This window comes from Meleagris gallopavo, chromosome 3, assembly GCF_000146605.3.
Source record: "Meleagris gallopavo isolate NT-WF06-2002-E0010 breed Aviagen turkey brand Nicholas breeding stock chromosome 3, Turkey_5.1, whole genome shotgun sequence".
Lineage (NCBI taxonomy): Eukaryota > Metazoa > Chordata > Aves > Galliformes > Phasianidae > Meleagris > Meleagris gallopavo.
This window is the reverse complement of record NC_015013.2, coordinates 74,398,513-74,425,546: the sequence shown is the minus strand read 5'-3', so window position 1 is coordinate 74,425,546 and position 27,034 is coordinate 74,398,513. Positions and strand designations below refer to the sequence as shown.

General features: G+C 37.1%; 1 protein-coding gene across 1 annotated transcript in view; it reads right to left on the bottom strand.

Annotated features, from left to right (window-relative positions):
- Nucleotides 1-7,308: 7,308 nt before the first annotated feature.
- The window catches only part of LOC104910419 (regulating synaptic membrane exocytosis protein 2-like), a 60,103-nt gene continuing 40,377 nt past the window's right edge, over nt 7,309-27,034 (bottom strand). Inside the window, exon 5 of the mRNA XM_031552903.1 lies at nt 7,309-7,987. Within this exon, the coding sequence (XP_031408763.1) occupies nt 7,673-7,987 (315 nt within the window). The 3' untranslated portion in view covers nt 7,309-7,672. The remainder of the gene's footprint in view (nt 7,988-27,034) is intronic.

The following is a 27,034-nucleotide window of genomic DNA, read 5'->3' as shown; positions in this document are numbered from 1 at the left end:
GAGTGAGAAAAGTCAAGAGAGATAGTGCTAGACTTCAGTGCAACAAATACACAAAATTAAGAAAAAAAATAATAACAAAAGCAAAACACAAACATTATGTTACAATGGAATTATTTTTCTGAAGTTACTCTACATTTTGTGAAATTGTGAAAATGAAAATCCTTGAAATCAACAGAAAATTGAGAGAATGGTTATAGTTGAGTTCATATTTTCAAGATGGAATTCTTTCTCTGTTATGTATTTAATTAGCACACTCCTTAATGATGAAAAGAAAATCAGGAAACTGTTTATTAATGTAGGCTTGACTTGCTACAGTTAAGGGACTTTCCTCTTTCTTTTTTCTCTTCAACAAACAAATAAGCTTTCCTTGAGAAAAGAATACCAAAGTGCATGTCCCATTGTTAAGAGGCTTGTGAGTGCTCTTGCAACTCAGTACAGATTTTACAGCTACAGAAAGAAGGCTAGTGTTTAAGAAAAAAAAGTTAAATATATATGTATTTAATACAGCAACATCAGAAACAGTTTACCACAACTCAGTGTTTGTCTTGGTACTTTAGAGGAAAGAAAATTGGAAGAGGAGAAGAAAAACAGAGAGGAGGGAGAGCAAGAGCGAGGATTAAGTCTCAAAAAACACACAGCAGTCACAGTGCTGCTGCACATGCCTCAAATGTTTTACTAGCATTGAAACTAGTTAAGTTAGTGAGAAACCCATAAAACCAAGGTTCTGAGACAAACAGAACTGTACAGTTTCAGTTCTCTGATAAAGGACGGTTCTGCAAAGGTAATGGTGAGAGACAAAAGATGCCTCTCTTTTCCAGCGCTAGCTAGGGAAGCATGTAGATGCTAAAGCATGTTGTAGCAATAACAGGTAGAAACATAGCACACCTGCTATATGTAGGCCAGGATATTAACTAATAATGTCAATACTCTTCAGGAACTTCTTACACAAACTCTGCATGCAGGCATTAAGGACAGTACCAAACTCCTCCCTCGTCCTCAAGAGGGAGGTTATAAGAGAGAAGGTCCCTCATTACAAGAAAGACATTGAGGCCCTGAAGTGTGTTCAGAGAAGGGCAACAAAGCTATGAAAGGTCTGGAGCGGCTGAGGGAGCTGGGATTGTTCAGTCTGGAGAAGAGGAGGCTCAGAGCCCCCAGGAACAGGACATCAACTGCATCACTGGGTAATCTGTTCCAGCCTCACTACCCTCACTGTAAAAGACTTTATCAAATATTCTTGATTTTCACAGCCCCTGAGTAAAGATGAACAATTTTTTTTAAGTCAACTGGGCTCTACAGTTATGTACTCAGAGACAATCAAAATCAGAGGCTGCTCTTCAGTGCTGTATCCTAAGTGTTTAGATGGCAGAAACAAAATTGCGACAATCAGGAAACGGCCGTTTTTCAGTCTGATTAAAAGAAATGTGGCTGACATAACGTTACACTGTCATGTTTTAAATTGCAATAACCTAATGTCATTCACATTCTCAGTATCAACCACTCATAATTCAGTAATTAGTGAAGAGCTATTTGTAAAAGACACATGAAAGAGATATACATGAATTTTCATTATTTAGTGCCTGCTGCCCTTTACAGTTTCAGCTCAGCTAGCTTATGCCTGCTTCTTCCTCTCTCTTCTTCTTCCCTCTCATTTTGGTCTCTTTTTTCTCTCTGTTCACACCTTGGCATCCCAAATTGCAGTCCCAAGTGACAGACTCCAGGCAGCCAGCTCATCCTGGCACTCTCTCCAAGAACGGAAGCAAAGGGACACTGGATCATTTCCATTTCACTGCCACTGGTAATGCAATAGGAAAAAAATCCCGTATATGTCAGACACACATGTATATATTCCATTACAAATATACATGCGGAATATCAAAATCCAAGTGGTCTCAACAATCTTGTTTGCAGTTCTCACTCAGAATAAAACATACTTCCTCAACCCATTACAGTTAGTGGAAAACACTGTATTTTTCTTTTCTGAGAATAAACAATTGAGAAAATAGAAAATGAAACCTCAAAACAAATATGTATTTTTGAAAGGAGAAGGGAAAAGGAGGAAAGAAGGATATATTTTATCTGCCTGCTGGCCTGGAAAATGGATGCTGCTGTTGTGCAACTCTGCAGCTGCTCACTCTCTCAATTTGTTGTTTTCATTCTGTTTTTTATGATTTAATCTCATATCCTTACAGTTAATCTGAAGAGGGTGCAGGCAGCTTTATTCACAAGTCTTGCACCAAATCATGACCTTGCAGATACCAGGAACCAACTCTCTTGTTTTTATATGGCTCTGACAGAAGCAGAAAAATAAACTGACTCATGAAACATGCAAACAAATTTTCTTTCAACATTTTCAAAATTTTTTTGCAAAAAAAATATTTTTAAGGAGATCTTATCTTTCAGTAATGGAATGAATGAAAACATACAGCAGATGAGAAAGAGTTGCATCATCATAACCTTGCAGTAGGAAGATGTATGGTTTGTTTCCAACTTCAAGAGAGCTATCAAAGGATTGTGAATAGCTAGATATATACAAAAGAGGTTCATGTATAAAGCAACATGTCTGGAATGTCACAAAAGATTTAAGATTTAAACCACTGATGTCAGATCTGAAAAATGACTAAAATAGCATTAAAACTCATTTTACCAAGGGCAAAAATAAAAATAATTGTGCAACTCAAACATGTTGACGTCACCTGAAGATCTAAAAGTTCAGACAAAGAGAATGACACAATAAAAAGCTTTAGATCAGCATTAAGGTTTCCTGTTCCCCAGCTTTTATTAGCAGGATGTTATACACAGTTTAATAGGACATTACAAACACTTGCTTTGGCTTAAGCAGAGGAATGAAATCAGCCATTTCACTGACTGATAGCATGCTACAAAATTACTGAAAGAAGAATATGCCTTTTCAGACCATTCTTTTGCTATAAAGGAAACCAAACTTACTGAATGATAGGTAGTATAGCTCTTGAGGACAACAGAGTACATGAACGCTTTTGCTTAAAATGAAATAAAAAGGGCCTTTTTGTGTAATCCAGAATTAATGTGAAATTGGATCACACAAATCAAAGAACTGCAGTGCATACAGCCATAAATGCACCATCTGTGCACAGCAGACCTCAGAACGGAACTTCTGAGTCTATGGATTATATGGAGTAATATTTTGCATTTCTTTGATTCACATCATTTGGTAGTTTTCAGAGAGTAGCATTATACTACATCAGAATCCAAACTCAGCTCACAAGGTTAAGTCTATGAAAACCACTACATATGGTTACTTCTTAACCGCCCTTAGCATAAAATCTCCATGCAATTCAAATTATGCCAGTGTCACCTCAAACAACATCAAATATGATACAGCTAAGTAAGTAAATTAACACTGTGCCTGCTGCCACTGCCTTCTCCATAGATTCACTGCATAAAAAGCAGTAAAAACACTGTAAGGTAGATTATAAATACTGGGTATGGTGTAGAAAAAAATTTAATAATGGAAAACTGTTCTGCGGGTGTGAAGTACAACCTGCTGCTGAATCGTTTATGACTTCTCTTTTCCTCTGCAGTACATCCAATATAAGAAAAACATCCTTGGAGAATGTGCAATCTGAAATCATTCCTGCTTTCTTTAAGGCAACAAATTCCAGATCAATCAAAGAGGATCTACATTCAAGTATCTGTGTGTTTAGGATCTATCAATTGTAAATAGAAGCATTGCAACATCCAGAGAACAGTCAGACTAGCAGTTCAAACAATTAATATTATTTTAATAAAGCATAATATTAGTAAAGAAAACAGGACAAAAATCTGTTGAGTACTACTCAAGATAAAACTAAAAAGCAAAAGGAATGAGATAGAAATGGTTTGATGTTCCTGAGATTCTGAGATTCCATCAGAAGACGGGTGGCCAGCAGGGACAGGGAGGTCATTGTCCCCCTCTACTCTGCCCTTGTGAGGCACCATCTGGAGTACTGGGTCCAGGTCTGGAGCCCCCTGTACAAGAAAGACAGGGAGCTGTTGGAGGGGGTCCAGAGGAGAGCCACAAAGATGATCAGGAGGCCGGAGCACCTCCCCTACGAAATCAGGCTGAGGGAGCTGGGCTTGTTCAGCCTGGAGGAAACAAGGCTGCAGGGTGACCTCATTGCAGCCTTTCAGTACCTAAACGGAGCCTACAAACAGGAGGGGAATCAACTCTTTGAAAGGGTAGATAACAGCAGGACAGGGGGAAATGGCTTTAAGTTGAGGGAGGGAGGATTTAGGTTGGATATCAGGGGGAAATTCTTTACAGAGAGAGTGGTGAGGTGCTGGAACAGGCTGCCCAGAGAGCTTGTAGATGCCCTGTCCCTAGAGGTGTTCAGATTGGATGGGACCTTGGGCAGCCTGGTCTAGTATTAAATGGGAGGTTGGTGGCCCTGCATGTGGCAGGGAGGCTGGAGATCCATGATCCTCGAGATCCCTTCCAATCCTGGCCATTCTGTGATTCTGAGAATGAACTTTTACTCTGTGACAAAGTTCTCCAGATGACCAACTGTACTGGTTTTGGCTGGAATAATTTTTTTCATAGTAGCTCATATGGTGATGTATTTTGGATTTGTGCCCAGAATAGCACTGATAACACATTGCTGTTTTAGCTGTTGCTGAGCAGCACTTGCACAACACTAAGGACTTTTCAGTTTCTCACAGTGCCCAGCTAGTGAGGAGGAAGGGGAAGGGCACAAGAAGCCAAGAGGGGACAGAACCAAGAGAGCTGACCCAAACTGGTAAAAAAGGATATCTCATACCATATGACATCTCATACAATATGACATCATGCTTAGCAAAAAAAAAAAAAAGGTGCAGGTAAGGAGGAAGTGGGAACATTCAGAGTCTTCCAAAGTAACGATTACATGTGTCTGGAGCCCTGCTCTCCTGGAAACAGCTGAACATCTGCGTGCCGATGGGGAACAATGAATGAATTACTCATTTTGCTCTTTTTGCACGCACAGCTTTTGCTTACCTATTGAACTGTCCTTAATCTAACCCACAAGTTCTCTTGCTTTTACCCTTCACATTCTCTTCCCCATCCCACTAGCAGGACATGAGTAGCTGGGTGGTGCTGAGCTGCCTACCAGAGCAAACCTACAGCACTCAGCTCAGACTTACAGCGGTTGGTAAAAAGAACTGCAAAGCAATGATTGCTGCAACAGAAAAGGAAGCTGATCAAAAAAAGTTGTTTTTTTTTTAAAACTACATTTGACATTTCTATTCATAAAAACTACGGAGCATGGAGTTTTTGAGATACTTTTTATTGTAAGTAATTTACTGTTTTTTAAACTCTTGAGATTACTTTTGGTGCAATATGTCATGTGTTTGGGACACAAATAAAATAGAGACAGTATTGTTCTTACACTCTACCTCCTTCTGTTATTTACACTGTGCAATGTAAACAGAAAAAAAAACAACACTGCTACACATTTCTTGCTTTTTGGCAGTTTCCCTGTTATCATTTTAATTCTGCCACAGTATTCTCATGGATTTAATTTCCCCAGATGAATAATCTACAATATTAGAGTAGCCAGATTTCTTCACGGACTTAAGAATTTTAAAAAGCCTGTCATGACAGTCTCCCATATAACAAACGTATTTTTTACTTTCTGGTTCTTTCAACTTAATGTTAAAATAAATATATAAGATGAAGCATTCAGAAACTAAGGCATATAGTCTGTAAGACTTTAGGAATAAAATTGAATATAATTTCTTGATGGCAACTGCAGGTTTCAAAAACATGAGTTTTCTTAACTTGGTCAATAATAAAGATCATAATATATTTATGTTCACCTCTTAACAGCAGTGAATGCAATAAAATGGTAAGCCTTCCCAGAACTACTGCTGAGAATAGCACTGGCATCACAGCATACGTAGGTTGAATAGATGGCATATCCCTATGTTTGATTTCTAGGATAGTCTCTCTCAGAGGCGCTCATGTTTTCCTGTAACAGCCCATCCGACCAATCAGCCTTTGATGACTGGGCATCCTTTTCCACATCTCTACCAAAGTCAATGTGAGGTATATGAGGCTAGAAAATTATTCTGAAGAACCTTTAACCTTCAAGAGCATGTAATACATATAAATATACTCAGAGCATGCTTGTACATGTTAATTAGGGAACACTAGCATTAGTAACTAAATAAAATAGAAAGTGCTCTGATAGAGCAGTCTGTTCAGCAGTGTTGATAATGATCAGCAGAATGATTCTGGCTTCAGGCATGAAGTCCAAATTCTTGTTAAACATTATAGTGTCCATGTTTATTATATTACTCTGGTTAGAGTAAATGCATAGTATGTATCTGAATTATATATTTGTATCTCTGTGCTTCCATCTCTGCATGCATAGAATATAAAAATATTTTCAGTTATTATTGATGAGATTAATAAGAAAGCTGTTGGTTTGTTTGTATCATGCCATTATCATTCCATTTCCCCGGAAAAATTGCAGAATTAAGGAGAGAAAAAAAAAAAAAGAAGGGAAAAAAAGAGATGCTTTTTAGCATGAAGTTAAGCTGCCAGGTCTAGTACCGAATTTCACATAGATCATGCATATAATGGAGGAGCACTTGGAGCCACTAAATGGATCCATCAGCTGAAATCAGAGCAAAGGGCAATAGGCAGAGTAAGTGAAACAAAAAGGTTTAGATTAATTACAATCAATTTGTCCTCAGATAAGGTTTAAAAATAGGAAATAAAATATGGTAGAATTCAAGAGGTGAGGGGAAAATGATTTTAATTATATTGGCTGTAAAAGATAATATAACTGTCTAACTTGTTTCAAGCTTGGGGTATAAATATTGTTGAAAAGGTTACAGCTAGCAGGAAGAGGAAGGCTGCCAGACGACGCTGCTCTTGCTGCCAAATACCAAGGCAGGTGGAGGCCTCTGGAGTGAGAGGATATCATTTCCATGGAAACACATGAGCAAACTCTCTTCTTTCCCTCCCTAACATATTTCAATTCCTATTCTATCTTGTTTAGAAGGAAATTAAATTTATTTAATTAAACAGTTTTTATTTTTGTGTTCCAGTAAAGTGCAGCTGCAGAGCTTGAGAGCCTCAGAGTGACTTTTCGCATAATCGCATAAAGAAAGAGAGAGGGAAATTCTATCTCCAAGCCCCTGGCCAAGCTTGGGTCCGAATCAGTGTTAAAAGAGTCACAGTTTCAACCACTGCTGAGTAACACTAAGATAAACAAACAAAGAAAAACACCTTATTCTAATGACAAGAACTCAACAGGAAATTGAGGAACCATGAAAAGATTCAAATCATCACACAAAGTTCTCACCATCATCCACTAACATGCTTTGCTGAGCCTTGTTTTGGATTACAAACATTCTGCTACCAAGTGAGCAGCCAAAAACACTCAGGTACAGCACACTCACTATGATTCAACAAATCTCCAAGCACATGGACAAGTTCTGTCACACTGCAACTGTTATTCTCCATGAATTCTTTTTATGAGTGAAGAACACACATTGTCTGTGACCACAGTAAGTTACTGTGAACACAGTAAGCCGCTCCTCAGCTGCTTCTGGTGAGGGTTGTTTCAATAAACCCAATTATCTATTTTATACTATAAGGACAAGATAAAGCTCAAAAAGAAAAAATTAAATTTGTAGCATAAATTCAACAGATCTTTTCAGATCTTTCTTACCTGTCTGATGTTGTGTCACTTGTTATTTGGTGCTTTACTCCAGAACCATTCTTAATCGAGTCTTGCCTGGTGAGTCCTTGAGATCTGTTTTTGTCCAAAACTTGTGTGGATATGTCACCTGGTGGTCCTTGGTACTGCAAATGCTCTTGGAGCTTTGCTTTTTTCTCTTGGGGTGCTTCCTCGTTCCGCAGACCTCTAATACCTTCTTGGTCAGGCTTCTGTGGTGCATTTGATCCACTGTTATAGAACCAGGCTCCTGATTTTGTGAGGATTTCTTGTTGTTTTCGGCACAAGTTACATACCCACATTACCTGTTTAGGCATATTTAAATGGAAAATCTGTTAGTTTGCAAATACTGTAGAAAAATTTTCTTCAAACTTACATCAACAGATTACTGTCATTTCCAAAATAATCCTTTTCTAACTTCATTATAATTACAATAGCTTATCTACAGCACAATATCTGTACAATGTTTGAAGAAATTGTTTTAAATATACATATAAACACACACAAAAAAAACCTTTTATGATATCTTTGCTTCGTTGTTACAATGCAAGAGAATGCCATAGAATGAGACGTATATAAAAAAAAGCATCTACCCACTGGCATTTCAATGGCAGTAAATGTGAAATTTGAAAATAAAGTCTAAAGTTTGAAGATAACAGAAAAAAAAGGAAGGGATAAAAAATTCATTAAACTCTTTTCTTATTTATTAAGCTACATTCTTATTAACTCAGAGTAAAAAACTTTGGAATAAATCCTCTGCTTGTTTGTAACAAGTAATTTTATAATCCTCCAAATGTTCTGCTGCAGTCTGCTTTTTATATTTATATGAATCAGCTGACTTCAAGATTGACTTCATTTTCTAAGCTATCGTAAATTAAAACAATTTTATAAATAAAATAACACAGTACATACAGTGGTGAGTCTCTCCATAGCTAAGAATTAGCTTTCACTGTACGCCTTAAGTTATTAAAGTGATGATTCTAACTTCCTAGTTGTGAAATCCTGTACTTAGTAATGAGATTTTAATATTCTAAAATGTGTTCATTTGCAGTGCTCACCTTAGACACATGACAGTCCATATAACTGCCAATGCCAATTACTTTTAAGTCAATTTCACATTTAATTCTTACATTACAATAAAATATATCGCGATGCAATGAATAAAATGTAATAGGCAAGTTATTAATTTAATGGCATATTCAGATTGGTTATGATACTATCTTGGTTATATATACATAAAATTAATTCACCACATTTTTAGAATCACAGAATCATTTGTGTTGGAAGGGACTTTTAAAGGTCATCTAGTCCAACATCCCCGCAGTGGACAACTACAGTGAGATCAGGTTGCTCAGGGCCTGGTCCAGCCAGACCTTGAATGTCTGGTAGTGGGGGTTACCATGACCTTGGTGTAAGAGCTTGCACTTAGCTTTGTTGAACCTCATGAGGTTCACCTAGGCCCACTGCTCAAGCCTGTCCAGATCACTCTGGATGGCATCCTGTCCCTCAAGCACACTGACTACACCACACAGCCTGATGTCATCTACAGACTTGCTGAGGATGCGCTCGATCCCACTGTTGATTTCCCTGATAACGATATGAAAGAGCTTAAGTCCCAGTACAGACCCCTCAGGGACACCACTCATCACTCATCTCCATCCAGACCTGGAGCCATTGACCACTTTAGCACTTCATTCCTTAATTTTCATTTTTCTTTATTCTTAACTTGACTCTTCTTTATTTATGTTTGTCTTGCTTTTACTACATATTCCTTCAATGTCTACACTCAGCCTTCAGTGTAGTTATGTTTCCAGTTCTAAGCCAATATTGAACTGTCTTTTTTCAAATGCTCACAAAAGGACATTCAGTGGCTTAATTTAATGGTCTCCATTATTCTTTTAAATGATAGATGGTTGAATTGCATTGAAAATTTAGCTTTTGCCTCCATAATACATCTGGTTCTGCCCACCACAAAAGGATTCAGAATCTGTAAGCTGTATCTTACTTTTATTCTCCAGTAAGTCAATTAACAGAAAATTTGGGCCATGCTGTCTTGTCAAGACTCATCAAAATGTTTTTGGTGAGAGTTCTTACTCAAATTCACTGATTTCCTCATCACAATCTGCTATGCTAGGAGTAGTGTACTTGCCAGTGTAATGGTGGCAATATGCCCCATCCTGGCAAGTATCTCTCCTAGCCTTTTATAGCACTATACTCCACTTCTGAGAACTCAAGTCAGCTTATTTCAGCGAGGCAGAACAAGTTATCTAAGCACTGACAGGGTAAAAAAAGCAAGGCTCCCTGAGCAGCTGGTTGTCTGAAGTGGTCTAGATTTCCTTTGAAGGTCAATACCATGCATGCTTCAGGCCTGGCTGTCAGTCAAATATAAATGTCAAAGCAGGTCTATTTTACTTTTGTGAATTGCTAATTTAGGAAGAAGACAAAATCTCCAAAGTTAATCTTCCACACCAAAGACAGAAGTATTTTTGCCCTCTTTAATAAGTTACAATTAAAAGCCTTTAACATTTACGCATGTTCTTCTCACTGTTGAAAGAAGCTGTAAAATTTCCATCTGTGTACTAGTGTAATGAAAGGATCTGATCCAAAAGTATAAAAATATATTACAACTTGAATCACTACCAGACAAAATCCACCCAAAATTTTATAAATTTCCTTCTATTAGTAGATACTGAAATGTTACAAAAACTAAATAACACAGTCTAAACACTTAAGCAACCACGTCCTCATCTGTCAGTCACATTTTCTCCCAGGACAACGCACTCTAAGATGATCAATATTAGCCTCCTGTACTCAACAAAATGATAGGTCTTTCTGAATGAATAGAATTCAATAGCTCTTCCTCTAAAAGAAGAATCACAAGAGTCTTCCTGATCTTCCCTAGGACACACAAAATGTAGTGACCTGTCCCAGTATAAATCTCAGCTACTGCCAATTTGCTTGTTTCTCATAAAACAAGCAAATGTTTTACAAGAAAAGTTCAAACAAGCCCAGAATATGTAAAAGCTATTGCCTATCTTGATTGTAGATGTCATTTTGTAAGTAATTTTGTTGAAGATATATGATATTTTAATGTTCATCTTTAAAGCCTGGAAGCTATTTTTCATTGATTGTCAGTGGCACTTCATGGAAGACACCATGTTATACCCCAGCCCTACTGAAGTCAAACTGGCTCTTGCTGTTTCCACCATTCAATATTACTTACAGAATACCAAAGTAATTTGGTCAGACCTACAGGAAATAACAGGAGCACTTAAGCTGAAAGCACTTCATGAAACATAATGAACGTTTTCAAAAATGAAAATTTACTTAAGGCATTCATATCGGAAAAAAATAAATATAATATTGTTTTATTTGGAAAAGACCTCTAAGATCATCTAGTCCAACTGTCCACCTACCATCAGTACTGCCCACTAGACCATGTCCCTGAGTAATACATCTAGCCTTTCTTTAAACACCTCCAGGGATGATGACTCCACCACCCTGAACAGCTTGTGTCAATGCCTAACCCATTTCTTCCCAAACCAGCTGCAGGCAGAGATGTCTCCTGACCCAGCCTACCCAGCACATCTCAGCAACATCGCATTCTGCTGCTTGGCTTGCACTACTGACACTCTCTGAAGCCCCTTGGTGCTGCAGATTGGTGTCTCATGTTGCACAATGGACCTGGGCTGTTTTGGGACCTGCCCCTGTTCTGAACCTGATGAGACAACTCCCTTCTGCACATCTCTGGTATGGTGCTGCAGCTACATGCAGAGCAGGGAGTATGCTGGATGCACACAGGCACAAAGCCTACTCTGACTCTGCTGCTTTATGATGCTGAGCTTTCTCACTTGCTTCTCACTCTTCTACACACTGATGCACACTTCTGTGCTGTTGACCCAGACAGATACAGTTTTAGCTTCAAATAATTACAAAGAGCAAGCGAAATGGCAATCGTCAAGCTCAGAAATGTATGCATTGTCAATGCGCACTATGAAATTCAAATTCTGCATCACTACAGGCTGCAACAAACCAGTAATTTACAGTGCAGACCTCTCAACTATGTCAGCCATGCATGTAGGAGCAGAGAGAACAAGGTGGCACCTGCTGTGTGGGAATTCTCCTTCTGTCACCAGGACTCACTGAGGCAGCTGCCCCACAGCAGCTCCCAGGCCTGCAGAGACATCCTACCCTGATCAAGGCCCAGCTAGAGTTTTGTGTGGCTGGGCCAGACACGGAGCAAGAAAGGGAGATTCATGAGTGAATCTTGTGCTAAGGTTCACATTTTGACAGTTCCGCAAGGGAGAACCACAAAAGCCTTGCCTCTGAAATGGCATTTTAAAAAGGTTAATCCTTTCCTCAAAAACTTTGCATGCTGAAGCAGGCACACTGCCTGCTACACCCATTTCCAGTACTTCACCACCACTCTGAAGAGCTCAAAAGTCTAAATCACAAACACTTTTTGTGCACAAGCATCATCTTGTTGTGCACAAGTTGCATCTTGGAGCATCAGTCCTCAACACCAGAACAGGTCCAATTTTAAAAGGAAAACATGGAGCAAAGTGTGCTCTTCAACAGCTCCAACAGACAGACATTAAGTAACACTTTAGAGACTGAAGTGCCTGCAATTCTGACACACATTTCAGTACGAAAGGCTGACCCACCACCTAGTGCCTGGGATAAGAATTGCTGAAGCTCTTTTCAAATACATTTCTCACGGTGCAAAAATAATCACACAAAATATATCTATCCTGACATTTTCACATTAACTCTTATTTTTTTTTTTCCAGACAAATACCTCTTCTTAGATACTAAAACTTTTTTTTTGAGAAGGCATATTCCAAGTTTGGATTTGACAAATTGATTTCAAATCTTCCACCTGCTTTCAGTTCACAAAGATTATTCAGAGAAGGAACAATTTATTTATTTTATTTCTTGACCACTTCTCACAAGATTATTCTATAACATGCTCTAATTTCTACCAACACCATCGGAAAGTTTTCATTGTATAATATTAGCATTTATTTATTCTGAAAGTACACAAAAACAAACTATGCAATAGACAAATAATCAGCCATTGCACATCTACATAGCAAGCATAATTAAGGCAAGAAAAATCACTCCTTTACATTGTCCTAAATAAAACCATTATGTATTTGTTCATTTGTTGAAACTTTTCATAACATATCACATAAATTCATTTAAATGGAAAATAAATTTATGAAGAAATCAAATCTGAAGACATTTTAAATAAAATTACGTGTAATAAAAATGATACAGTACCACGGTCATTTTAACAGTATCTAATAAATTATGTGAAAAGACAGCTACCTCACAAAATATTCGCTATTCCTCATGTAATTAAAGTACAGATGGCCCAACGCTAACTTCTGAGAATAAAATGTAAGACCTACTATATTTAAAATTAGATTAAAAGACACTGTGCATTTGATTACTCATTAGCCTGAGTATGATAGTTTAGATACTACAATTTAAGAAATAATTACCCTAAATTCTCATTAGTCTTAAGAACAGTACTTTGAATTACAGGTGTGCAGAGGAGGTGCAAATAATAAGACTTATGGAGAACTGTAAAGTTTGTCATTACAGTACTACCAGTTTTCAGCATTCATTTCCTTGCCGCAAGCAGCAATGTATTAGTGCAATATTATCTGCTGTGCTTGCTGCTAGAGATTTTCAGAAAGCTTTTCTTGGAATCATAGAATCACAGAATCCTTAAAGTTGAAAAGCACTGTTAAAGATCATCTAGTCCAACTCCCCTGCAGTGAACAGGGACATCCACAGCTAGATCAGGTTGCCCAGAGCCTGATTTGTCTCTCTTTGAAAGTCTTCATGAACGGGGCATCCACCACATATCTGGGCAACCTGTTCCTGTGCCTCACCATCCACTATATAAGACTTCTTCACTATTTCTAATCTAAATCTACCTTCTCTAAGCTTGAAGCCATTTTCCCTTGTTGTATCACAACAGACCCTGCTAAAGAGTCTGTCCTTTTCTCTCCTGTAGCTTCCCTTTTAGATAATGAAAAAGCCGCTATCAGGTCACCTCACAGCCTTCTCTTCTTCTGGCCAAACACCCCCAGCTCTTTTAGCCTGTCCTTGTAGAAGAGCTGTTTCATCCTTTGGGTTTCCATAACTTTGTTTAAATATATATATATTATTATATATATATTATGCGTACAATTCCTTAAACATTCTCTAAGGTGGCAAGATCATAGCACTGAAAGGAGTGGGGAAGAAAATTGAAGAGCAAGAAAATTCTTTGTCTGAGCCCAGCATCAAGCAACTACTTATGTTTAATAATATACTAAAGTTAACTCATTTTTTAACAGTCTGTCATATATACCAAGTAACTTGATCACATTATGGCGGAGTGCAATGTTTTCAATGTTTGAAGCCATCCTGTACCAAAGAAGTTTTTTTGAGGAAGAAACACTTCAGTTTCTCCATTAGTCACCGCTTTGATTTGGAATAGACACTGCTGAATCAGTGCTGGCACTTGGCAACGTGAGCCAGCTCCCTCATAAAATCACTGAAGTTGCAATTACACAGCAAATGCATGCATCTTTTGCTAATATGACTTTACTATAAGATACACTGGTATCTTCCTTACTTTTTATCCCAAGTTCTGCTGAGCTGTCTCCACTCTGCCTGTTTAACATATAATATTGTTTTCTAAGAACTGTTAGTCTAATCAGCGGCTGTCTTCATTCTGTGGCTGCAATTGTCCTGACCAGAAATAAAACTTTTTATTATTATTCATATTTTGAGTTCAAAGTTCTTTTAACTAGAACAGAATATTTCTGTTAGCTAAAATATTAAATCCTATCTGTTTGGTTCTGTACACTACTAAAAATGCCTCATGTTTACTCTAAAAGACAATTCATGTTTTCCCAGCCTGAAACCTCGATTCTCTCTTACAGCTAAGACTACTGGTATATGTTGTATTCCTTTCTACAAGGTATTTCCTTAAAAATTTTTAATTTTCACAGAATCAGAGAATTGCAGATGTTGGAAGGGACCTCGTAAGATCATCGAGTCCAACCTGCTAAAGCAGGCTCCACAGAAGGAGACTCCACCAGCTCTCTGTGCAACCTGTTCCAGCACATTTACCGTAAAGTTCTTCTGCATGTTGGTGTGGAACTTCATATGTTTTTCAGCCATTACTCCTTGTCCTATCACTAAACACCACTAAGAAGAACCTGGCCTCATCCCTTTGCCTCCCACCTCCCTTTAGATACTTATAAATGTTTATTAGATTCACTCTCAGTCTTCTTTTCCCCAGGCTGAACAGACCTAGGTTACTCAGCCTTTCCTCACATGGGAGATGCTCCAGGTCCTTTATCATCTTTGTTGCCCTCTGCTGGACTCTTTCTATAACATCTCCATCTTTTATAAACTGGGGAGCCCAGAACTGGACATAATGTTCTAAATGTAGACCCCACCAGGCAGAATAGAAAGAGAGGATGACCTCTCTCAGCATTCCAGCCATGCTCTTTTTAATGCATCCCAGGATACCACTGGCCTTCTTTGCCACCAGGGCACACTGTTGCCTCATTGTCGACATGCTGTTCCATCAGGACCTCCAGGTCCTTCTCTGCAGAGCTCCTCACCAGCAAGTCAGCCCCTAACCTGTACTGATGCACATGGTTATTGCTTCCCAGGTGCAAGACTCTACATTTCCTCTTGTTAAACCTCATCAGGTCCTACTCTCCAGCCTGTCCGGGTCTTGTTGAATGGTAGCACAGGCTTCTGAATATTTTAATATTATTTTTATTTAAGCAATTGCTTACAACTGTGCAAGACTTAAAATATGTACTATCAGCAGCCAGCGCTCAAACTTACGGAAATCAAAGGGGCTTTCACAATAAGTGGAGGATTTAGGGCTCATCTCTACGGACATTCTACTGGTGGTTCAACTTAAGATGACAGATCCACCTTTTCTAGTTAGTAAAATTTTTAAATTGGTTGTTTTGGAGTAAATGGACAAGATCATATCTAATGTATGCTCATTCACTGTGAACAGCAGGGTGTAGATACATTTTTAACAAAGCAGAAACATTTCAATTTCATTATACTGTTGTGACCATACAAACAAGCCATCATCATGTAAAGATGAGGACTTCACATGATCTCATTCTATGTTTTTTTCAAGTAAACCTTGTTTAGCTTTTCCTCTGTTTTGTTTTTTTTTTTTCCATGCATAATGTCTTCCATAAAACTTAAAAACTGCATCTCTTTTTTTCCAGTATCAATCCTACTTTGAGCAGAAGGTTGGACTAGATGACTCACAAAGTCCCTTCCAAACTGAATGATTCTATTGTCACTTCCAACAGGTTTTTTCTAACTCTCTTCCTACATAAAAATTAATCCCAGGTAACTGCTTTAAGGTCAAGAGAATTACTCTGCATTGATTTGACTGTAACAGAAAACAAAAACTCCCTGTAGTCAGTATGTTTTTGTGAAATTTTCCATAAGGACTTTTTTGTTTTTATTTGATGTCAGTCAATTTTATTGCTTCCATTTCAAAGCAAAATGAATCTGTAAGATTTCATATTCTCTACAAATAAATCAATAAATAACATTACTATAAATGAATAATAGCTTCATCTGCTACTGTACTGTAGGAAATAGAGGTTATATCTTACCATTTATCTATTCAGCTATACATAAGATGCCTTCATCCTACAAATAAACATCATTTTCTTCCATGAAATGAATGCATTTATTCCATATAGTATTTTACAAGAAGCAAGATAATCCATGAATTTGTGCCTATTATAAAATGGTTAAGAAAAAAATTTTTGTTTTTCCAACATTTTGATATACCACTAGTCTGTGCTATGGTACTGCCTTTCACTTTCAAGTGAGTAATAAAGTTAAAATCAATATGGCCAACTTCAGTTTTTATTGGCCTTATATCCACGATGATATATGTTGCTATTAACATTTGCCCCATGGACACACATTCCCCAGAAATGCATTAAATACCTTCATGGATTCCAGTGCTACTTAAAGGTGGAAAAGCTTACAATGCAAGACCAATATATTTACCTGTATTTTAAAGGATACCTGTATCTGCACACACAAATGTTATATACTTAAAGGAAGATTACATGACACATTCAATCATGAGTTTGTAGTGAATTCGTGAATATATTACATACAAAAAGTTATAATAGTAACCAAAAAGTTATAATAGTATAATAGTCAGCATGAAGTAGGCATATGGCTTGTGTGTGCCTTTGAAAAGTTTATCATTATATGCCTCTGTTTCAAGCATAAAAGAAAAAATAAAATGATCTCAATTTTATAAAAGGTATACTAATTTTTTTTGTAATATTGCTGTATCTATCATCCCAATGAGACAGGGCACACCTCTTGTATCAATTTTTTTATAATCCTTAAGGCATATACTAACAATTTTTATTACAAATTTTCTTTTGACCGAGAGTACAATTAATATAAGTCAAAAATATTTCATAACTAGTCTCTCTCTTCCTAAAGTATGCTACATAAAAATAAGCAGCTCACATATAAAATAAATGATATTATTCAAGATCTGTAAAGGCTTTAATCTGCCTTTTTCATTTTGGCACAGGCACTCTCAAGACTGAAGCATTTCTAATCAACTTCAGTGGAAATACGCACATAATTCCAGCACAGAGCTATACAAACCATAGACAACTACTTCAGAAGCTTCCCGTTAGGAAATGGCTAGTGTGAAACCAGGTGTGACTAGGACGTTAAGACACAATACACACTAGAGAGTGTCATGTCCCAGCAAACACAGCTGCACTGCTTCCAAAACTGAGTTTGTAAGCCCACACATTACACCATTAGGGCCATGAGTGTAGTGGTTTTTTTCACACAAAATAAATCTGCTGTAATTGAACAGAATTTATAAGCTATTTCCACAACTCATTTTCTAGCCATGAAAACTTGCATAATTACATAACATATCGAGAATGTACAGCTGACCAAGCTACACCTTTACTAAATGTAAACATTTGTTACATCCTTGAGAAAGCAAGAAAACTGAGCATACCCTTGTTGTCACTCTTCTCAGCTACAGTTTAAGCTCATTTAATAAGAATATTGGATTGAAAGGGACCTTGCACATTGATTCAACTTGCCAGCTGCTTGAGGCAGCTTTACAATTTAATAAAGTTCCATCTTAAAATTAACTAGGAATAACAAGGCCAAGATCTGTCAAAATGCTTTTCCAAGCCCTATAGCTATAATGGAAAGAATGTCTTTTAATTTCATGTTCATTTATTCCAAGCTAGTTTATCGCTATTTATTCTTATGCCACTGTTGTCATTTAGTTTAAATAGCTCCTTTATCTTCAGTTTCTTTTCTGGTATTTTTAAAGAGATAAAATCACATCCCCTTTCTGCTTTTATTTTGAAGGATCAAAAAGATATAGCTCTTTCAAGCTATGCCTCTTCTATCAAGACAGAGCCAGGTCACAGGGCCAGGCGCTGGCCCATGACTGCCGATTACATCTTATGCATCCTGGCACCACTCAGCTTTTACTAACCAGCATCTCCCAAACAGTGCAAGCACACATTGCAAGGAAACAGCATGGAGCAAGAACTGTTCCCAGTAAGCAGCTTGGATACAGGTACCCTGCTACGGAAAACAGAATTCAGGAGTGTCAAGCAGGACTGGGTACACATAAGAGTCCCCGGCCCATATTTCTGCAGCTTTAGCATTAAGTCACACACGTTCATTCTCACAGTCATCCCAACAGTCCTTCTCTCTGCATAAAGGCATGAAGAGCACTGCCTACTTTTACAACATCATAGACTGTTTTCTGTATGAAACATACTGTTTTCAATGATTTAGAACAAGGGATTTTCCTTTCAGAGTAGAAATTAAACTCCTGATTTACACTTACTGCTAAGTAATCTCACTGATTTTTACTTATGGAGTTTGCAAGATAATCCAGTTCTTCATTATATGCTACCCTTTTCCTCATATGTACAGATAGTTATGCAAATCTGTGTCACCAATGTATTTAATTACTGCCTTCTTTTCTCTATGTCAAGACCACTGGTGAAAATATTAAAGACTGCCACCAATAATAAAGCTTAAGGAACTAAAAGCTGCATATCGTTTTTCCCTCTATATCACTATTCAGTTAAATCTCATTCTTTCAGTTTAATCAGTAAATTCTAGGTGGTATCATCTAACTTTCTGTAAAGCAGATGCAGATAATTGCTATATGCTAATACAGGCATGTCCATCTGCAGCCCACAGCTGCACACAGCCGCCCCTGCCCCATCATGGCAGCAGCTCTTCCCATGGAGCAGCCCAGTCCAGTACTGGGCACACTCCCATCACTGAACAATAACCAAGCAGAACTGCCTGGGCTGAAAGCAGAGCATGGGGAAGGCTCAGTGCAGTGCTGACTTCACTTCTCATGCCTGCCACACTCAATCGAATCGAAATCCATGCATATTACACCTTACATTCCCTTGTACCTCTTGATTAGTAACACACAGCGATTGCTGATACAATATTTCAACCTACCTCATGTCATTTGGTAATTGGCTAAACACGCTCCTGTGAACAGCAAAAAATACACAGCCTCGTTTTCCATAAAGGAAATTGAGTATAAGTTCCAAGATCGTCAAAAAAAAAAAAAAAACTTTGGTATATTTGTAACTCCATTTCCAGTTGACATAAATACACTGCCTGCAAATTTTCAAATGGAATATAAAGAGTTGCAATCAGATATTCAACTCAAAAATTTGATCATGCCTCTTTACCAGATTTTTGTAAGACTTCTCTTACCAGAGAAAAATGCCCCTTGCTTCACTTCTTATTCCTGTCATTGCTTTTTGGCAGTATGTACATTTGTGAACAACTATTTTCAAGGCTGAAGCACCGGAAGAGTAAAATTTCATCAAAAAAACCTCTGATGAAAACCCTGAAAACTCATTAAGAATTGCAACCATTGCTGTTGAACCAGACTGATACATTAGTTTCACAAAAATAAGGTCAAATATTCCACCATTATGTTTTAGTTGCTTACTTTTTTATGCTTTAATGAAAAAAAGGTTTTGTTATTAATATATAATAACTATAGTATATATCTTATATGTGGCCCAAGACAATTCCTCTTCACTCAGTGCAGCTTAGGTAAGTTAACAGGTTGGATACCAACGTGCTAGTACTTACTCATCTCTGCACATAAACCTGAATTCCTCTTCAGTCCAACTGCTTTTTGCCTATTTCTTTGATTAATTCCTCAGAAAAGAATTCTGTGTGTTGTTAGAGCAACTGTTGCTAATGCATTAAAACTTTGTGACGGAGGAAAGAGAGTGAAATTTTTGGTAGAAAAAATAAAAATAGGCAGCAATGGCTTGAAAAAGGCAATACAGTAGACATTACAACCAGTTTTCCACCAATGTATGGCAAAGTTATTAATGCTAACACTGTATCACACAAGAAAATAACGTTCTCTTATTCTTCTTAAGAAGAGATATTAGAACTTTGGCTTGGTTTTCTTAAAAGTTTTTGTATTAATTTAGGCAAAGCATGTACTGTGTTCCACAGTATTTGGCATGTAACAGAAATCATCCAAGTGGCAGTCCTACACTGTTTTATTTCACAAAGATTCTTACACTCAAAGGCACTTGTAAAACTGTTCAAATATCTTACAGTAATTTGACTTTCACTGCCTGAAAGTCTCAATTAGATGTTATTTATGTGGCTTTTTGTTCAAAGTTCTGTATTTGCATAGTAGCTTCATTAAGGAAGCAATTGACAAAAATACTGAATGATCCTACAGCACAGAGGTGTTGACCATACTCATCAGTTAATATATGAAGGCTGAAGATAAATAGCACAAAGTGTTTACAAGTTATTTCCTACTGCAAGACATAGCATCCACAAGTAGCTGAGAAGGGTGAAAATGTGACAGGAACACAAAGCCTGCGGTCTGTATAAACATGTCACTGAGTTGAAGTCAACTGAACTAAAGCATTTACATCCTCTAAGCCATTACTCACTACTGAAATTATCTGATAAAAATGAAAGTCCCAAGTGGAATGAAAAGTAACAGAATGGTAATGGTAAAACTGAAAGGAAACCTATCCCACAGTTAGTGCTGTACTGAACCCCACATTGACATTCCTCTGTTTAACATAAGCTTGCTGCCTAGACTTTAACAGCAATGTAGTCACAACTGCACAGCTCTCAGAAACCTACATGAGTTCTGCATTAAGACAGAGTGTAAGAATTCAAGATGTAGACATCTTATGTCTACATGAGATGCAGCTATGATTAACACTAACAGAAGGTTAAGGTAGCTAGGTGAAAATTTTCCTTTTGCTGACAGTATAAATTAGTAAAGTTTGAAAATACATTATTAGGAAGATATTCTACCTTCTCTAAAGTAAATAGTGCTTTGCATTTGACTAAACTCTAGATACAATTATTTGAATGATCACTTCCTGCTTAACTTCCCACTTGTAGGTAAGGTGGTAAATCTCTTCACATACGCAGTCTATGTATGTGAAGTGCTTAAATTAGAGATGACAGTATAAAACATAACAATGCAAAGGCTCATATTTATGTCCTTCAAAACTCAAAACACAAGGATTCAAACAAGTGAGAACAGGAAAGTGTCTTGAAGAATATCAATAACGAATGGGTTAGGAAAAATTTCTTCTCTGATAGAGTGGTCAGGCACTGGAATGGGCTGTCTTAGGAGGTGATGAAGGTCACCATCCCCAAAAGTGTTCAAGAAATGTATAGATGTTGTACTGATAAGCATGGTTTAGCTTGGAAATACTAGTGGTAGGTGGATGGTTGGACTGGATGATCTTGCGGGTCTTTCTCAACCTTGTGATTCCATGATTCTTCTACCCTAATATCTCCTGACACAGAACCCACACTAAGATTTCAGCAGCTCGTAACTAATAAGTAGACTTCTCAAAACTTATAAAGATAATTTAGTTATGACAAACTATGCATCATGACTTGAAGTTCTCCCAAGAATAAAAGGTTTTCTAGAAATAAGTCATGAAAACCATGTCTGTGCCTTAAAAATGACATGAGTTTGCCAAACAAAAAGCATGTAGTTCATTACAAAATCTTTCTAAGTAGGCTGTGCACATATCAGTTCACTCTTATAAACTGGTAGGGGGTCTGGAACTAAATGATCTTAAAGGTCTATGATTCTATGATAATTTCCTAGTGTCATCTCCCTGTGGCTTCTTCTTCTCTCTTAATTTTTATAGCATACGCTACAGACTAAAGTGAATCAATATCTATGGAGATACTGCGTCCAGTCTATATAAATGGGCAAAGTTAAATGTTTGCGGCTTCAGAAAGAAAAGTAGTTAAACAGGCACTTTCACTAAGATTAAATCCTGTCACAGAGGTGTCTTTATGAAAAAAATGCTTTATCTTCACTATTTTTCTGCTTTATTTGTGTTTTCATTTCCAATTCTGGATGAGACCCACCCCACATTTAATTCTACTGAAGATGAAGACATCAGTCTGGTTCTCTCTGACAAAGCCATCCCTCCCTTCCCTAGTTGTTATCATTTAAGTTTGTAAAAGCTGACATTCTCAGCCTCAGACAATTGCATTAACAGCAGAAAGCTGTTTTGTGGGTACATGGCACAAACAGACACTAATAACTAGGCGATATGTACATTAGTACATGTCACAAAGAACACAGCATTATGTTACACATTCCTCAATTAGGTTAATAAGTAGTAATGTGAATTGTACGAAACGCTGACTTGGCAATAACAGAGTAAAATCTTTCTGGCTCCATCTAGTGGGCTTCAGTGTACTGTGTTCACAATGTGACCATTATGTACTACCAGAAAAAATGCTTTGGAAGTTTACAAAAGAGACTTTGAAGTTTTTCCTCAATACTTCTGTCATTTCTGTAAACAACCCCTAAAATGAGCCTGATTCCTTTCAAGGTTATTTTATTTTTCCTTTCTTTCTGATGTCAAGTCAGTATGCTTAACAGGCTCAAAGGCTCCCAGATCAACCACACTTTGTACAGCAGTCCCTGCCTGTCCCCATCCTCCCCTCCAGTTACAGCATTTTCTGATGCCTATGTTGCACTCAGCTGTTCAGTAAACAAAAATAAGTCTAGGCATTTTAGGATTTCTTCAGATCTGTGAATATAAATCTGCACAGCACAAATCCTCAAATCTCTGGATTTGCAGAATCTTCTCTCTCAACAGAGCGAGCACCAGCCACAAAGGAAGATGTGTTTTAACTGCTGTTATATTTACAACACCTTGGTTTGTACTGAGGCTTTGTTTTGAAGGATTCATCTATCTCAGTGGTATGTAGGTTTTCCTTACAACAACTGGTTCCAAATCATAGACTCCTTTAAATAAAAGACTGGTGGCTTTTTGTTTTTTTATAATTGATTGAAAACAGGAATTCTGAGGTATTAGCAGGCCAATTCCTGTTCTTACCCCTGCCATCAGAATGTTTACTAGTAAGGTGATAGGTGCTTTGCTTTATATCTAAAAACCTGAATGTATATAAACCAACATTTTTAAGATTAAAATGAAAAAAAAAAAAAACCTTGCATTTCTGTTGCTCATATTATCAGATCACTCAGTAGCAGATCTCTTTCAAGTTTCTAATTAAAACCTATTTCATAAAAAGTATACTGTGGAATGATTGTAATAGCAGTGTTTCTCCATCTACTGAATATGTATTTGCAAGTTATCTTCATCCTATTTGGCAAGTTGATTTCCTATAAGCACGTGGCGCAGAAGACGGGAAGATATGCTCACACTGAAATTAGCACCACCATACTAAATACAAAACTATATTCCAAGCAAATAAACGTCAGCACTTCTACTGCTACCTTTACTCTTCTGCTTACTCTGAAACAAGTGTTTTTCTTTCATTTCACTTAATCAAAACTTTCCCATAGCATTCAGTGTTGCTACAATTCTGATTCCCTTGCTTGGAAAGGCTGCTCTTCCAACTGAGGAGTAAGATGGAACATTGAACTACTTAAACACAAAGGATTCTCAAAGGAAAATGCCAATAAGAATGCCCAATTAAAGGGCACATAACCACAGACTGAACATTATACACACCCACGAGGATGAAAACCACAGGACAGCGCAGCTTCTATTCTACAATAAAACTACTTTTCATAAACAGTCAAGGTCATTGTATAAATAGTGTGTTTCCAATGCTTTCAGCTTAATTGTAGAGAATCTAGTAAACGTGGGGCCTATGGGGCAAGATTCACTAAATCTGCTCTAGATTTATATGAAATTCTTTACCTTCTGGCCTGTGAACTATTGCATGTTTGAGGGGAAAGCTGGGGAGAACACGTACAATATTGATATGTGTATGTCATCTGGCTCTAACTTTCCACATTAGCAGATGTGTGGAAAACACTATTCCATGTTAATTTGAGTCTTGAGAAAAGTGGATCACTACAGCACCTCACTCACTTACTACCATAACAGGAACAAGACACACTGGGGCAGTCATTCTGGATGACGGACATCTACATCTTCAACATCTTTGATTTCATCCCTGCAGAGTACATCCAGATTTACTGTACTGTACCATATTTGTTCTCAGGTAGCTCAGGCATTGTATGCTTTCTAATCAGATGCATACTTCTCTAGACTTTTTGTTTGATATTTTAGAACATTTTTCTACAAGGACATCAAAAAGATCTAAAACACTAACTGATCATAGAAATCCTACAAAACTTCTGATTTAAAGTATCTTGCAGCAGGACATTTCAGAGTGACATATAGAAGTGCTCCACAGTTTTTGCAGAGTCAAAACAATGCATTTATCTTAAAGCCTAGATTCTTATCATTCAGGGACCCAATTAGTTCACAGTCTGCTGTTCAACAAGTCAGCTGATCTCTTCTCTCTGGTGACAGCAATAGGACCCGAGGGAATGGCATGGAGCTGTTAGGGATTAGGAAAAGGTTCTTCACCAGGGGCTGGTCGGGCACTGGAACAGGGCTCCCCAGGGGTCACAGCACCACCAAGCTGACAGAGTTCAGGAAGCATCTGGACAACACTCTCTGGCCATATATGTCTATTTTTGGATGGTTCTTTTTGGAGCCAGGAGAGGGATTTGACAGACGCTGTGAGTTCCTTCCAACTCGGGAAATTCTATGATTCTATAAACCATGCTCTATGGGAGGCTTCAACTAGGAGAACTCCATGCTGACTTCAATGGTAACCAATAAGAAAAGGCTATTTAAAAATCATCCAAAATAAGCGCCATGTCTTCTAATCTTTACTAAAAAGGTGGATATCTGTCCACTTACAAGAGGTTTTCCTTAAATACACCTCAGATAATCTGTGCTAGTAGTTGCACTAAACATGAGAAGCAAAGATTAGTAAATAAGGTTAATATAAACTATGTTTGTGAGCAACTAATTCTAAAAGGCTTAGAGCTTATATTACTTAAAATTGAATTTAAAATTGATGACAACTACAACAGAGGTATCAGAACCCAATTAAAAGTAAAAAATGCATATAAGGCATTTTATTAAGCCTTTGGCACAATAATATTACAGAAGTCTAACAGTGCAGTATCAAAGCTATTTTATCACAAAGTCTATAAATAGTCAGCTAAACAAAATAAATGAAGAATCTATAAAACAAAGACGATTACATTAATCTAGGAAGAGTTCAGAAACACAAAAAAAGAGTCAAAAAGGAAAAAAAACTCTTTGCAGCATAGTACAAAGAGAACATAGTAAAATAAAGCATTTTATCTTGGATAAGAATTATTTTTTTTAGTAGATTTTTAATGGGCACTTGCAATTGGTGTTAGGCTCTATAGCATGACCTACAAGACTTTCACTTTTTGCTACAAAACATGTTAATAACAATGCAAACGATACTTATGCTCTTCCCAAGCGACTGAGGCATCCACTGCAGTGAGAGCTCTCTTTGTCCTCCCCCCCACTGATATCCATGACCAAATGAAAACAAAACTAAGACTAGATAAAACTAAAAGAGAATTTAAAGCAGATTAAGAGAGACAAATTCCCTATGTAAAAGCAAAACCAATCCATCAAAATATATATAATCATCATGGTGTTAGAGTTCACAAAGTTAACTCACACTGAATGCAGACTACTAGACAGTTGCACGTATCAGCCCTACCTTGCAAAGTAGAGGAAAAGCCATTTTCTAATCACTGTGAAAGATACCACACATTACCTACCTAGAACTTTAAAAAATCCAAATTGTTAACAACAATAAATATCATCTTTCTTACTCACATGGCCAAGTATCTGAGAGCAAGAACACTTTAATTAACCAGGTCATGACTCTGAAGTTATGTAGCAATTACACTGAAACTGAAAGATGAACAGGTTAAATGAACACTATTAACAATGCTCAGGGAGTTTAAACATTTAAAGGTAAATGGCAGGTGTTATCTGTACATACAGTAAACTAAAACTAAAACTCTAACTTCTCTTAATAAAAACACATCTATGATTCTATCACTACAAAAATACTCTAGGAACTTATTTTGTAAAAGAACATTGTCCTCAACATCAAGCAGGATTCCTGCTGATTTTGTTTGGGTGTTTGATATACAAAACATAGGTGTATTTTTTCTTGCATATCTAAAATGAAACAAAAATTTCTTAACTACAGTGAATTAATTCTTAATATAACTACCAACATTAGCACACATCAATTGACTGAAATTGAATTAGCTACCTGAAATCCAGATTTCTTCGTAGATCTCCTTGATGCAGAAGGAAGGCATCTTTACAGTAACTCAAACCCAGGAATGTTTAATTTTCTTTGAAGTATAAATAGGATGTATTTGAATATATCTTGTTTAAACACAGCATTTTTCACATTTATTTAAATTTTCTCCATAAATGCACTGAAGTCCAAGATCTGCTGAAATTGTCTACATAAAGTCATGCATACTATGCTGAGTAACTGTCTTGCCTGGGCATCCAATATTTGATCTATCAATCAGCACATGTTCATCATATAAACTCCTGTTTTTTCAGAGCAAATCTAAACAGCAAGCAAGCAGTAATAAACAGGTGCAAGGATATTTCTACTTGATTCCTCAAACTATCAAAAAACTGTTCCATGAAGAAACTTTCTAAATAAAGTTCAAAGTAAAAAGTTCAAGGGAAAAAAAAAAAACCACTGTGCAAGGTTGCTGCTTTACTCTTTCACTAGTAATGTCTTCATTATTTATATATATATATATAGCACTGGTTTCCAGCCACTGAAGCTAGAATCTAGATAATTAAACTATTTATAAACTACTCCCCGTGCTGTGCCATGATGTCTAACTGTGT